Below are 14,578 nucleotides of genomic sequence, written 5' to 3' on the forward strand. Positions count from 1 at the left end.
CTACATTTATCAAAACAGCATGTACTGTTTGTTTCAGCACAGCTTTTATTGTTTTCCACAAGTTGAGATGAATAAGAGCACACACTATTTAATCATGATTGCCCATATGTCTACATAGGACCCATAAGTTATTGCATCAAACAAATAAATTACACCAATTTAGGCCCAGCAAAACTGAGGCACCTAGGGATGGACCCATAAATATACAGTAAATGTTACCCCATGATGAATTCTATTATGAAAAATAAATATATCACTTCATCATTTGACTCTAGGATGAGCAAGAAACAATGTCTTCATACACAGTTCAACAAATTGTGGTATCTCCTCCAAATTATCAATTAATATTCAATTCATGTTAAGCCTTTGCCTATTTAAATAATTCAATCCCTAATTATTATTTTCATATTGCTTTGAGAAATGCCACAGAGGCTTGTAAATTACTCATTTAAGTTTTTTTATACTGTCAATGTAGCCTACTGCCGACCGAAATGGCTTCCTGATAAATAGTTTAATGGGGTACATTATACTACAAAATGAAACAAAATAAACCAGGAAAGCATTTTGGTCAGTAATACACAATAGTTGACACAGTTGGTTCGAGCTTACTTAGAGTTAATGTAAGTCCTTCTAATTTGTCTCTATAAACCCTAGTTCCCAAGTCTGAAATCTATACACCTCATTTAGTATATTATGTATTCTGCACCATTAATTGTTTGACGTAAACATGGCAAGCCTGTAGCCAGCATAATAGGGGAGGGGATTTCTACTTTGGTGGACCATAATTTCTTTGATACTTCATAATTAGCTTGTACACGTAACATTTTTCTTTCATAGGAATGGGACAAGTCTAGTGAGGACTACAGGCTTGCATTACCAACACATTCTCAATACCCACTTATCATGAAATCGTGTTTGTTCTTTTGCATGGGCTTATCAATCTAATATATACATAGCTCACCATGCTAGCAGGAATGCTGGCAATTGCAAACATAAGAACATTTTCCACATTTTGAAAAGTAAAAAAGGCCCCTTGATAATTCCAATTATGCTAAAATAGCATGTTCTATATCAATATTAATTCATGTTAAATGAACATAGCTTTTGCTCTTACCAAAAAAGAAATTAAAGAAAAAATCCAAACTTCAATTCCGACTTTAACCAGACATCAAAACACAAATGGCCAAGCCACAACACAACACAAGAGGCAGAACAAATAAGACGAACCACAAAACAAACAGTATTACTGATAAAATACTGAAAACTACAACGGATATCAAAAAGAAACAAATGTACAAACAAATAAATATAAAGAGAAGGAAGTAAAGGGACAATGAGATTAATGTGATGCCGCCAAGAAGAGCTACCAGAAGACAGATAATCCTAGCCAGGAACACCGTCTTGGGGGCAGTAGTAATTGGTGCTAGTCAGATGAGTGTACATGAGTTCTGGTCGTCTTCGCCTCGGCCTCCCCTCTCTTTGCGCTCAGCCATGCGAAGTTGTCGGTCTAGGTCTTGAAGCTTCTTACGGTGTTCCTTGATCTTCATCAGCTCCTCTGTCTTTCCCTTATCGCTCATCTCCTTCTCTAGAAGATCTGCCATCATAAACAGCTCCTCGGCCGCTTTGGCGGCACATCTCTGCTGTCGCACATCTAACTTGGCGAGTTGTCGCTTGTCCTTTTGTACCTTGTCCTTAACTCGGTGGAGCATCTCAGTTCGGGCCTCTAACTCATGCTCAATGTGCTCCAATGTTTCCTTGTGCACTGACTCCAGATCCACAAGTTTCTTTCTCTCGTGCTCTAGTGTCTGATTCACTTGCGACTTGTGCTTCTCGAGGTCTTTTACCGCTTCACCAATCATCAGTTCAGCCACTTCTTGTTGCTCCTTGTGTTTTTTCTCCAACTCCAGAAGTCGTACTTTCTCCTTGCGGATTAAACTACGCTCAGCTTCTCGCTCGTTCTCTAGTTCTTCAAACTCCTCCTCGTTCAATGTTTCTTTTTCGGCCTGCTGTAGAGCTTGATTGTGCTGGCGTTCAAGGAGGGCGATTCTCCTGCGCTGTTTGTAGATGAGCTTTTTCCTCTCCCTGCTTTCATAATCGACCTCTTCGCAACGTCTCTCAATCTCTTGCTCCGCTACTATAAGCGGACCAAGCTCATTCCGCACCAAGCTTTCTACCTTCGCGCGCAGCGGCACTAACATAAACTTCTCGCTTTCCAAGTGTTTTTCCAGTTTAGTTTTAGTTTCTGTGACCATCTGGGTAGCTTTTTGCAAGGCTGTTTGATGCTTGTTATAAAGCTCGTTCAGGATTCTTCTCTCTTCGCGGATGTCTTTAATCTCCTCACGCGTCTCCCATTCCAGGAGCTCCTTTTTCTTGTTGAAGTCTTCCTCAGTCAGCTCCACAACCTTGTCTTCATGTTCTAGCTCCTCCAGCTTGCGCCTTACTTCCTCCACCTTATGCCTGGCAGCCCTTCGCTCCATGATTATCTTCTCTTTTTCAATGAGCACAGCTTCCTCCGCCTCCTCAGCTTGATCAAGCATCTCTCGCACGTCTCGCATCTTGGCTAACTGTTGGTCATGAATCATCTTGTGCTTAAGCTGTACCTCCTCGACTTTCTGCCACTGGTCTTCAATCGCTGACTTCCCAGTGGTGAGACTTCTTAAGCCTTCTAAAGCCTCCTGTTCTGCCTTTCTCACAGCCTCTTTCGCAGTAGCTATTTCGTATTGCGCTGTCTTCCTTTGTTCCTCATACTCCGCCTCAAGCGCCTGCATTCGTTCACGGAGAATCTCTATGTGAGTCTTTTTTTTCTCACCTACGGCAAAACCCATAGCCTCCTCATCTGATCCCTCGATATCATCATCCTCAGGAATTCTTGGATGGCGATGACTTGGGCTGAGTCGGCCAGGAGAGGGCGTCTTACTATTGTGTTCGGCTGTCAGCCTGATCTGCTGCTCAACTTGCTCAACCTCCTTGCGTTTGTTTTCTATCTCCACTTGGAGTACCTCTACCTCCTGCCGCTGCTGCTCCACCTGCTGCCTTTCCTGAAGCCACTTCTTTTCTAGCTCCTCCTTGACCCGGACCATCTCCTGCTCTTTCTGGTGCACCGTCTTGCGGTGTTCCTCTTCCAAGGCAAGCAGTCTCTGCATCTCCGCCTCCATGCGCTTCCTCTCCTCTTCCTGCTCCTTCTTGATTCTCTCCTTGACCTCCTTGATCTCTTCTTCTGCTCTCTTCCTTGCGTTCTCTTGTTCTATGCGTAGTTCTTCCAGGTACTTTTTCTGTTTTTCCAGCTGGAGCTTGTTTTCCTGAATTTCACGCTGGCGCTCTTCTTCTTCTTGGGAGCGAGTCTGGTCAGCCTTCTCCTGCTGCGCTTTAAGGACTTCAAGCTCTAATCTGGAAATGTAACAAAAAAGGAGATAAACAGGCAATAAAAAGTTGGCCAATAAACTGACCCATGATAGGTAATATTACAAAGATAATGCCCACCAAAGGAAATACCTAACATTCGGTACCACGACGTAGTGTACCGGGTACGAAAACAAAGTAGTCGGCGGTTTTGCGTTAGCATGTTTAATAAGAGATTCGCCACAAACCTTGCTTCTTCCAATTTACGAGCTGCTTCTTTCTGTTGCTGCTCCAAATCGGACCTTCAAAAAAGAGAATTTAAGGAATCAAATTAAACAGGATAGTACTACGCTCGTTTTAAGTCACACGTGCCTTTCGTTTACGAGTCACAACTGTTTTTGGTGATGAACGTCAATCAACTTTTGAATTCTTCCAATTCTGCATCTGTCACAGGTTTAGATCGATTACAACCAAAACAACATCGCCTTTTTAGCTACTGTCACTAGAAAAGTATTAAAAAACACACACACACAAAGCCAGAAAATGAATAAAGTTGACTTAGTGCGTATGTATCTCTTGTCTGCTTTCTTGATGCTTGGTGCTTTTCGGCGCTCTCTCTAAAGGGTTAAAGGTCTAACAGCGGTCTAACGTCTAATTGCTGACTTCAGTCACACAAAGTGCAAGTGTGACAGAAACCGAGTGTAAGACCATGGTTTATAAAAGTAGGCAAGGATCTTCGTACCTCTGTTGTTCTATTAACTTCGTTTCTTCTCTGTACTGTCGCTCAAGCTCAAGACTAGGGATCAAACAAAAAGTAATGGTCAATGGTCGTTTTTAAAGCAGTACAGATGCTGGACAGTACACCATTAATTGTAGACCCCATCGCATATGAGTGATGTCCTAAAGGTTTGTAGATCTATTCTTTTAAATAATCAGATAAAGAGAAAATTAGAACTGAGGAAGAGCTTACTGGTACCCTTGCAGTAATACAAGACCAAACATACCCTGCATTGTAAAATAGGTAGGATGGTGTTCGTTCTGGTTCCGTTCCGATCTCAGCAAGGTTCTCCATTGATTCATACTATAACAATGAACATTCGGGTTTAGTAAAAAAATGCACCCAATGAACGTGAATGACTGTAAGAATGATATGTTATACGATTGGGTTTAGTTCATGCTTACCCAACTTGGTTATGAATGTGGTTGTTTAGCACGTTTGGATTTAGACTGGGTTTATACAGTCATATTTAAAGCGCGGTCATTTTATACGTTTGAATTTAGACCATGCACGCCTAGGTAGACTAAAAAGGTGCAGTGATACCTCTTCCTGTTGATCAACATCTGAACCCTCCTGCAAAGCCCACGACGCTCGACCAACGAGCTGGTTATGGACATAATATATGTTATTTTTAATTGCACGTGCTGTGACGAGGGAGCGTGCACTACTTAATCATATGTTTAAGGTAAGAAATGGAGGTGTATGCTGGTGGTTTAAACACCAAGTTCTTTTTATTCGTTATGATTAAATTCAATCAAAGATAATTTTTACACTCATTCGAAGTCTTAAAACGATTATTACTTTAAATCTTTATATCTATCCGCAAAAAGACTGCAAATGGCAAATATGTCTATTACTTTTATTTTCTATTCTAAAAGAAGAGTGCCAAGGACTTACATAGCGCTGTTTTCGTAGTTTAGCAGCTTCTTGGGGGTGGTTATATCTGAACATGTTTGTTTTGCCCAGAAGAACAACATCACCTGTAGAAAACGAGCAAATGGTATCAGGGAAGGACTCTTGCTTTCACCTTTAAGAACTAGAAAATGAAGAAAACCCTTCATTTATATTATACTTTCTACTTGGAACTGGGGGAAATGTTTCGAGAAGCTACTAAAATTTAATGCTTTTTTTTTTCTTATTTTGATCATTCATTCGAGAGATTCGGGGATCTAAAAAAATCAAGGATCTTTTTATTCAAGGCTGCATCGCAGTGTTTCTTAACGAATTCCCTATTCCTTTTTAATGTTATTCAAAATGAATGTAGTTCATCCAGGTGTGGATCCGCAGGAAAAGTTCTGACCTTTCAAAAAAGGGCTGAACACTTTCGCCTTAATAACAGAATGAAGACATGCAGGTCCTCTCTAATCATTTTTATCTGTTTATAAACAGGCGGAAATGGGTCTGAACCCGCACCCGACTTCTCTAGCATACAGCATTGTACTATCGCCACAAAGGAATGATTACAGATGAAACATAAATCGCGAGTTGGAGTATGTACCTTGAGACAAGCGTTTAGCTTTGGTGACCTTTTCTCCGTTTATCTGGCAGCCCTCAGTGGCAAGGGGGTGCATAATAACATTCCCATCAATGCATTCCATGATACAATGGCTCCCATCAATACCAGGCCCTGTTAGAACTGAACAGACGAACAAGCCGAAGTAAGAATAGACAAGAGACGGTTTGAGGGTTTACAGTAGCGCTCCTACATGATGCTGTCCAAATTCTAAACATTACATAATTTGGATCAAGTTTTAGTTCAAGTACCTAAATCTATCGTTTTTACCGCTATGCTATTGTGTCGTCTCAAAAAGCAGCAATAAAGAGAATTTACCATTAAATCTGTTATCAAAGATATGTGAAACGAGTTACTATTGATATTTCCATTATCGTCGGAAAGGTTTAACTCACTGATGTCTGGTGCACTATTGTCTCCTTCTTTTCCCATGTAAGTCATGCCCTCCTGATAACAAAAAGAAGGGGATTTTAAGAAGAGATCGATGCTTTGACGATAAACACAACACAGCCACTTCTTTCTGACCTTCAGATGGTAAAGTGTCACTCCAGTACTCAGCACATCGTCATCAATACACACAAGATGAGGCAGTTCAGACTCCATTCGTACACCTGAACCCTCATAACGGAACCCTAAAGCTCGCTCCTGAAAAACAAATCATCAAATTAAAACCGTTCTTTGTAGGAATTCTAGTGCGCATTTCAGCAACAATAATCAATTTATTATATGTTAGGCGTCTCCATCTACATTTTATATTCAGGAGTCCTTATGACAAAGCTTCAGTACAAATCGACATATAGCTGTCTGCTAACAAGTATCTCTAAGCGGAGATTTCAGTGAATTAGATGTATATCCCCTTTTTATTCCTGACCTCAATAATCTTCTGAGTTTCCCGCCATTTGCTTGTCCAGTTCTTCGTAAGCTCCTCAACCTTGGCCTCGTTTTGATGAAGCTGTTCATTAATGCTGTTTTTCTCAGCTTCGCCAATAGACAGGCTCTCTAAGCTTCCTTCGCCTTTATTGGTCAACATTGTCCTCAGTCTTTCTATCTCTGATCGCAACTCTCTGATCAGCTTCACGTTGGCATCCTGCGAAGAAGAAGTCAGTCACTTATAAGTGTAACATTGATTTTTCTAGGGTGGGTTCAGGTTATCAAAAAACAACTATTGTTCCCTTAAGCATTCCTGCCCCTAAAACAATCTTTAAAATGGTGGCTTTAATGAATCTTGGTGTCCGCCTAAACATGTGTAATTATCTACTGTCTAGTATTATTACAAGACTCTTCAGATCCAGCAGCAGTGCCTCAGCATTATACTCATGTATAATGGGTTGGGGTCTCAGTCCCGTTTCTGGATTTTGGTGGGGAAAAGGAGGATGAATGTTACCCGTTAAATGAGTACTACAGCCATAATATATTATTGTGTATTCAATTAAGCCACATTTCCATTTAACCGCAAAGGATATTGTTAAGGTTTTATCTATAACATTTTTTTTTTTATAAAACTCATCTTAAAAAGGCGGGAGATAGCCGTCCAACCCACCCTACAGGCATGGGCCAGGTAGAGAAGGTTTGATACCAGAAGTTAGCGTAGGTCTTGTCAAGCCAAACGTTTGTGCAGTAGTCACAAACCTAAGTTATGTTTGTCAAATCCGTATGCATGCAGCTGTGTGAACACTCTTCTACAAAGTTTAGTTGGGTCTAGCCAGTTGATTTATCTTTTTGTCTAACGTTTGTAAATTTCAGAGAATAACAGAATAACAATCAAAACACCAAATCATATTCACCTCATTGACAGTGGGCTTGTTAATGATGTTCTTTGCCCTGTTGGCATATCTCAAAGTACTGAGAGTCTCGGAATAGTTTACATCAGCAGGTGAAATGGCTGCAATCATGATGGTCTTGGCATTTCCTCCCAAACTGTCTTTCAGTAGCCAAGTCAGTACTGAGTTACGGTATGGAATAAACAGCTTTTTCTTGGCATCTTTCTTGGAGTCCCCAGCATCACTTGCATCCGCTGAAAGTAGAACAGTACAAAGGTCAACCTAAACAAGTCGGGAGGAACACCTACATCTAATATTTGCGCCATTGTAGATGCATTTTCACCGGCTTTCTCCTGGTAATAGTAAGACATTATAAACTCATCATTGTAAGTGATAATTTAGACAGAATCATGTAATATGTTAATCATCTAATCAACCAATTGCTCACACCTAACTAACTTCCTCTCAATCCCCCTCTATCTCCATCCAACTCTATCCATTTAACTCTCTCAGTTTCTAACACACAACTTTACCTAGGTTTGAGATGACAGTCCCCAGAGTGACAAGCGACTTGTTGATGTTAGCACCTTCTTTAAGCCTATCGCCAGTCGCACCAGTAGAGTTTGCTCTCTCACTGCAAATCAACAACACAAACAGTTCTTTATGTCACACAAATAAACACATGTAAACAAGAAAAAGGTTGGGCTCCTTGCAAACATATCCGCAAGTGCCAAAAAAAAAAAAAAATGAGAAGCAACTAGAAAAGGGAAGCCCTGTGATGAGAACAGATAGCATTAAGTATACTTTTGGCTACATTTCCTCCTCCCTCCTCTTGCTCACCACCTTACTAAAGGGCATGTGAGCAGCCTTTGGCTTCCAATACCTTTTTTTTCTTTTGGGTTTGATAGTAGAAATGTTGCCATTGCAGAGAAGGCTCTGTTAAAGAACAACAAATGACACATACCTTCCTGCCAAGTCAACAAGATGGATCTTGCTCACTGTCTCACTCGGCATATCAGTATAAAACTTGGCCTGTTTGAACCAAAGCCAAACTGTTAGAAGATTTATACTTTAAGCCTTAGCAAATACAGCAAAAGATAAGATAAACATAAGAAGGTAAATTATACAGCAATAACCTTAGTACTGTACCTGAGTGAAGCTCAATGTGAAAATAGCATGAGATCTACTGCTAACATCATTCATATTTGTAGAAGCCACCGTTCTACAAAAGAAAGCAAAATTGAACTTTCCATCTCCAATGTAATTGATTCAGAAAAATAATTAGCACTGTTCTTGAAGTCACCTGTTGGAGTTCCCTGAGTCCATAAGTCTCTCAATTCCTTCATAGTCACCCACATGGTGCTTGGTAAGATCTAAATAAAATTAACAAAAATTGTGCAAACCAAGCAACACCATGAGATGTATTTTGGCTTCTTAATCTTTGTAAAAAAAAACTTCAACACTTTTAGGTGTTTTCAGGCCAATTTAGAAAATGGTAGGCAGTGGGGGTATATAGAAACTTTCTGTGAGTTTGTACCTTGCACATAGGGGCCCTCTTTTGGATGCTCCCTGACTTTCAAGTTGAAGTGATCCTTGCCCTTAGATGGCTGTAGAAGGTCTCTCACTTTTTCATTGTAGATCTCGAGGTAGCTAAAAACATCAAAACACATTGAAATTGAATAAAGCATTAGATATCATTTGATATATCATTATATTATCATTTGCACATTGGCCACTAGTGCTTGACAAACGCCCATTCCAAATGACAAATGGCCAATGTGGGACAGTGTTGGACAATATTCAGTATTATTAGCATAAATTACAGTGGACGAGTTTGATACTCACCTCACTTCTGTGCGAAATTCAGTTTTGTCATCAGCACAAGATTTCATACGACTGTAAAGACCCTATAAACCGAGGCAAAGAAATAGAATGAATAGGCAGGCAAATGTTATGTTTCATACTGTATCATGGAGATCCAACAACATTTTAAATGAATTTGTTCTACTGACTATAAATTGATTAATGACTCAAATTTTGATTGGGGGGGGGGGGGAGGGCAATAAGAGTATATGGGCAGGGGGAGGAGACCTCAAAAGTCCTTATTGCCTGTAGTTATTGTTGAAGGTTACTATGTGAGTAACATACCCTGCAAATCCTTGGTATCAGCCCTTCAGCTTCCTGGGAAATAAGTGCAAAGTACACTGTTGTAGTATATGTTGAGATACAATATACCAAAAATTGCATTCGGGCCTTTTGAATTGAATAGTATATGTTGCGATACTAAGCTTATTGTAATTTAATGGATGTCTTTTTCTATATTAAAATGTTTTTACACTGTACATACCGCCATGCCCATCATGCTGTACGATTTTCCAGCACCTGTCTGGCCATAAGCAAAGATGCAGGCATTGTAGCCCTCAAATGCTGCCCCTAGCACATCAGTACCAAGGTCATCAAACACCTACAGTGGAGAAAATCAAATAAATGAAACAATGTGGATGACTTATTATATTTTAGTAACACAGCTAATATAGCTTCAAAAGACCTGGTTGCTATATCAAAGGAAAGAGCAACAATTCACAGTTCCTTACATACTACAACTGCTACCAGGATCCTTTTTTTTCCTATTCTCATAATAACATTTTCTATTTCTTTGAGAGCAATTAGCAGTAGAATTAAAATAAAGCTTTCTGGCAAAAGAGGTGTTATTCAATCATAAGCTCTGAGCATGTGACCTCACATGTGCCACTGCAACTATATTGGAATTTTGTTTGGAAGGTCTGGAACATTAAAGGTCCATGTATTGAGCTTAGGACAAACATTTTGACTGAATGCATACTAAATTGGAATCTTTGTAGATAAATTTACTTTTCGAGAAATAGATAAGACAAGGAGAAAGGATTCTAGAGAATTAGAAAAGTAGAAGAATGAGGTATGCATTTTATTGTCACAACCTAGTTGCTGGACCCTGCAAGATAAAAAAAACATATCTAAATATAGGGAAGAAACTATTGTTGCCAATTAAGACTTGAATTTCTACGTAGCTGCATATCTCATTAATGGCAGATGACTTTCAGATATTTTTTTGAATTTTTATTGACTTTTTCTGTGATTTGAACAGTTACTCACAACTTTGCTCTTCACCTTTTGGTCCACCAGACAAAATAAAGTAAAATCTATTACACTCAAGGTAATGTCTATATTTCTCTTTCTATCAACCAGTTAGTCATTTAACAAATTTAATAGTCACTCAACCAGCTACCTTCCATGAATTAGTGCAGTGTGAAAAGAAAACCGTCTATCAAATAAAAATTAATTGTGTGTTAATTGTTGCAATTCATCACTAGATAAAGGACCTTGGAAACCCTTATTGACTGTGCATTTTGCCATGTCATTGTATTTACTATATTTTTTAAATCTAATCTCAAATTTATAAAATGGAAATGGCCTGTGAAACCTATGGTAGAGAGTGAATCAAAATGACAGACAGCCTTTATTTGTTTAACGCTATGCTTTCATTCTCATTCCTATGGATACTTTTTCTTTCTGGTTTTTATCAACATGGTTTTAAGACAGAAATGTTCAGATTACTTTTTTCCCAAGCCAAAAAACAATGCTATAAATCTCTTTCAAGTCCCAACATAGCTGATGTGACAAAATAGCATCAAACCAGACATTATTGCTTGGAGCCTGTAGAGGAACTACTAATTGTTTGCTACTCATGAAGCAGGAGAAATTTTAATCAAAACGAACACTTGATGTCTTTATTATTGCCTGCTTTACTTAGATCAATAACCGAGCAGTTCTTCAATACAGACGTTACATTTGAAGCACATTTTTTTTCAATTTTCATCATGTCATATCTTCATTGCATATTATACTTGTATTTTTTTAGTTAAGGCTTTATCAACCTTAGATGCCCATGTTAAAAAAAATAAGTAAAGCTATATTTTCTGATTTTAAAATTGTAGTTTTGTTAGTGTTACGTTACGTCAAAAAAAACGCTTTTTTCAAAAACTTTTTTTAAATTGAAAACTCTGTGAATCTAATATCTGGATGTTATCTTTGTCATAAATCTTATGTTAGATGTTAGATGTTTTCTATGTAAGGTTGACTTTCAAGAATGCACCCATAGTTCTTGAACTATAAAGGAAAAAGTTCTGTTACAGAAGTTACATGTTCTTTTTACAGACGTTACACCTGTGAAAATGTTAATCTGTAATTAACTTTTTTGATAATATAATTGCATTTTACATATTTTTTGGCAACTTTCTCTTTTAGCTACTGGTGAATTTCCAGCTAAATATAATTGTTTTTAAGAACCACAGGAAGCCCAATAAGGCAATTTCCATGCAGTTGATAAAACCAAACTATTTTCATATGTTATAGTAAATTTTAGTTCCAAAATAAGTATCAATCCTCTCTTATTTATCAAACAAACTATATTCAGGATTTTAAGAATTTTTTCATCTTTTTCTATCTATTTTTCTTTCTATTTTTTTTATCTCTTTAACGTCTATAACGTCATTTTTTCTCTTATTAAAGGACTTTCTAATTTCTTTTGCCATATCTTTGTTTTTCATTCTGCTACTACAGAGAATATGAAGAACCACTCAAAAAGGATCTAAATTCTGCTTGTAGTACAAAAAAAACCTTGTTTTGTGAGTTGTAACGTCTGTAACAAACTCAGACCCCCAAATTCAAATTATTTTCTATGTGTAACTATTTTTGTTCTATACTTTTTAAAAGAGTTACATGTATGGATGTAAATCATGAATAGAATCATGGTTTATGATTGTAATGTTTGAGTGTTATAAAAAGAATTCCACATAAAGTGGTTGTGAGGCCTTTTTCCCAAGTCAATAAACCTTTGGCGGTCTTGTTGTTTGGTGCCCCCCCCCTGAATGTGCATCAGGTACAAAAAGTTGATTTCATAAACACTAGACATAAGAGAGTACAAATGTGAAAAATCTATTCAGAAATGTGAGTTTGGAAATGTCCATTTTTTTGGTTTCTCACATGTGGAATTGCTCAACCAAAGGCTATATTGATACTTTATCCGATCAAAAAAGCTCTAACTCAAATAATTAAAATGAGCATGGCTCATTCTCTTGTAATATTTTAAAGCAATTTTAGAGTCATACTTAATTCAACTATCAGACATAAAGAACCAGACAAAAAATACAAATAAAAACTTAGTTCCAAGAGAAAAGAGTTAATCTTAGAGTCTAAAATAAGCTGCAACATAAAAAGAAAAACAAAAAATAGTCAACTGTGTCATGACTTATTATCCACAGTAAATCATGAAATCGGGAACAGCTAATAAAGGGTTGAGGCATAGTAATTTCAAATGATTTGGAATCAAGATATGTCAAATTAAAGGTAAAACAATTATGGCAATGTCTTTAGTTTGGGATATAAATACATAAATTGCGTTTTTTTTTTAAATTCCATGTCAACTAATTCAATCATGAAATATTTAGTTTTGAAGGCACTTTTTGCCACAACGCTTGAAACAAACCCATGTAAGTCATTCTATAATTACACAATAGCACAAAAAAAAGATAGGAAAGGGAATTGAAAGAAAAAAAGACATCTATAACAATAGTGCAGTTATGACCAGATAATTTCATTTATTCAATCTCATTACCAAAACAATCACTGTCATGTTGCAGTTTATTTTAGAGAAAGAGAAAAGCAAACAAACAGTAGTTTATATAAGTGAGATAACCCAACAATAAGATATTACCCATGGACATAAGTAGGAATTTATTTATAATCGAGTTTGTGTTTACGTTTTTTTCTTATTCTCTATATCCGGCTTCAATTAGTCATTCAACCGAGGCTGGTTGCAAGAATCCCCAACATAGATATTGCGGTGAAACAAAATACAACCTTGCAAAGCCATTTAATTCTTTACCGAGTACGAATAAATCGCGTAGCATATGTTTGATTTAGAGAGCCCGTAACCTTTTGACCAGCTTTTGTTAACCTTAAATGAAATAGAAATGGTCGCTTAAAGTCTAATATATTCATGCATTAGAAGATGACTTGCGTATGAAAAATGGAAGCCCTTGTCAAAAAAATTGCGAGGGTTGCACTAGCGTACTAAGGTTGATGCAAATCCCACAGATACTTGAGGCAAAGTAATGGGTATGGCGTTGGATTGAATGCGAAGGGGTGTGAAATTCAAGCCGAGAAGGCCTAAAGTATTTCATGTACCTGTTCTTGAGAAGCAAAGTGTTTATCATTGCTGTCGGCGGACCAGTATGAATGGTCAAATGTGAAGTCTTTGCTGTCTTCTCCGCCACCAGGAGCCTAATAAAGCATACGATCACCAACTCATTCAACTGCATATCATTGTCACTCAACCAAGCTTCTTTAAACTCTAATTCACTTACGTGGAAATTAGTGATCACAGTTTTCTTGTCCTCCATATGAATACAAACATTCGCTTTCATGTCTCGCTCCCTGTGGTAAAGTACATTCGATTGACGAGGATATTTTTTGCTTTGATTCCACCATAATCGCAATGAATCCCTATACCTACCTTTTATTAAGGGGCCGGACACGGACCGCAACCTTTACTGATGCCATCTTATGGCTGGATGGGCCGTTCGCTAGGTCATTTTTCCAGTCATTTCAAACCCGATCATGTATTCTTCTCGTTCGGGATTTCACTTGTCTTGGTTGTTTTGCTTCTGGGCATGCGCAGTACGGGGTGTACTGCAGGTGCCCAGTCCCCCTCGGGCAGTCTTCCAGTAGTGGGTGTAAAATAAAGAAAAAGGGTGACAGAAGTGTAAGTGGGTTGTTTAGTTTGTCAACTATTATTCAACGTTTCAACCAATGGAATTACATTTACTATCTCGATACAAAAGCGGCGCATATAGCAGTTTTAAAACTGCATAACTTTTGGAACACACAATGTATGTTTACATTATCTTCTCTTCAGATATTTTCTCTGCCAATGATTTGCATATTAACATTTGTTATGCAGCAACAATAACAGCAGTAATATCATAACAGCAACAACAACAACAACAACAAAAACAAAGAAAAACAAGAAGGATGATAGTCACACATGATAAAAATAACAAAAAACATCTAAATAATCCATATTTAAATAGGAAACCCAACCTAATCCCAAAATATAACAATCAGAAGGCTTTGAGCGCCAGCCAACAC

At 37.9% G+C, this 14,578-nt stretch overlaps 1 protein-coding gene across 2 annotated transcripts; it reads right to left on the minus strand.

Annotated features, from left to right (window-relative positions):
* Positions 1-27: 27 nt before the first annotated feature.
* On the minus strand, positions 28-14,102 carry LOC5504973 (kinesin-like protein KIF16B). 2 transcript variants are annotated; one of them, XM_048730050.1, is made up of 22 exons: positions 13,944-14,102; positions 13,795-13,864; positions 13,616-13,711; positions 9,738-9,854; positions 9,539-9,571; positions 9,236-9,297; positions 8,928-9,040; positions 8,694-8,763; positions 8,540-8,612; positions 8,355-8,422; positions 7,924-8,024; positions 7,415-7,644; positions 6,502-6,717; positions 6,156-6,275; positions 6,026-6,077; positions 5,616-5,753; positions 5,015-5,097; positions 4,661-4,720; positions 4,344-4,420; positions 4,082-4,135; positions 3,588-3,641; positions 28-3,387 (listed from the first exon to the last, which is right to left on the minus strand). In XM_048730050.1, the coding sequence occupies exons 1-22, from the start codon at positions 13,988-13,990 to the stop codon at positions 1,428-1,430; spliced, it is 3,894 nt and encodes a 1,297-aa protein (XP_048586007.1). In that variant the 5' UTR covers positions 13,991-14,102; the 3' UTR covers positions 28-1,427. The 2 variants fall into 2 exon arrangements, with proteins under 2 accessions (XP_048586007.1, XP_048586008.1); XM_048730051.1 differs by lacking the exon at positions 4,661-4,720.
* Positions 14,103-14,578: the final 476 nt, after the last annotated feature.

Source organism: Nematostella vectensis, chromosome 7, assembly GCF_932526225.1.
Source record: "Nematostella vectensis chromosome 7, jaNemVect1.1, whole genome shotgun sequence".
NCBI classification, from domain to species: domain Eukaryota; kingdom Metazoa; phylum Cnidaria; class Anthozoa; order Actiniaria; family Edwardsiidae; genus Nematostella; species Nematostella vectensis.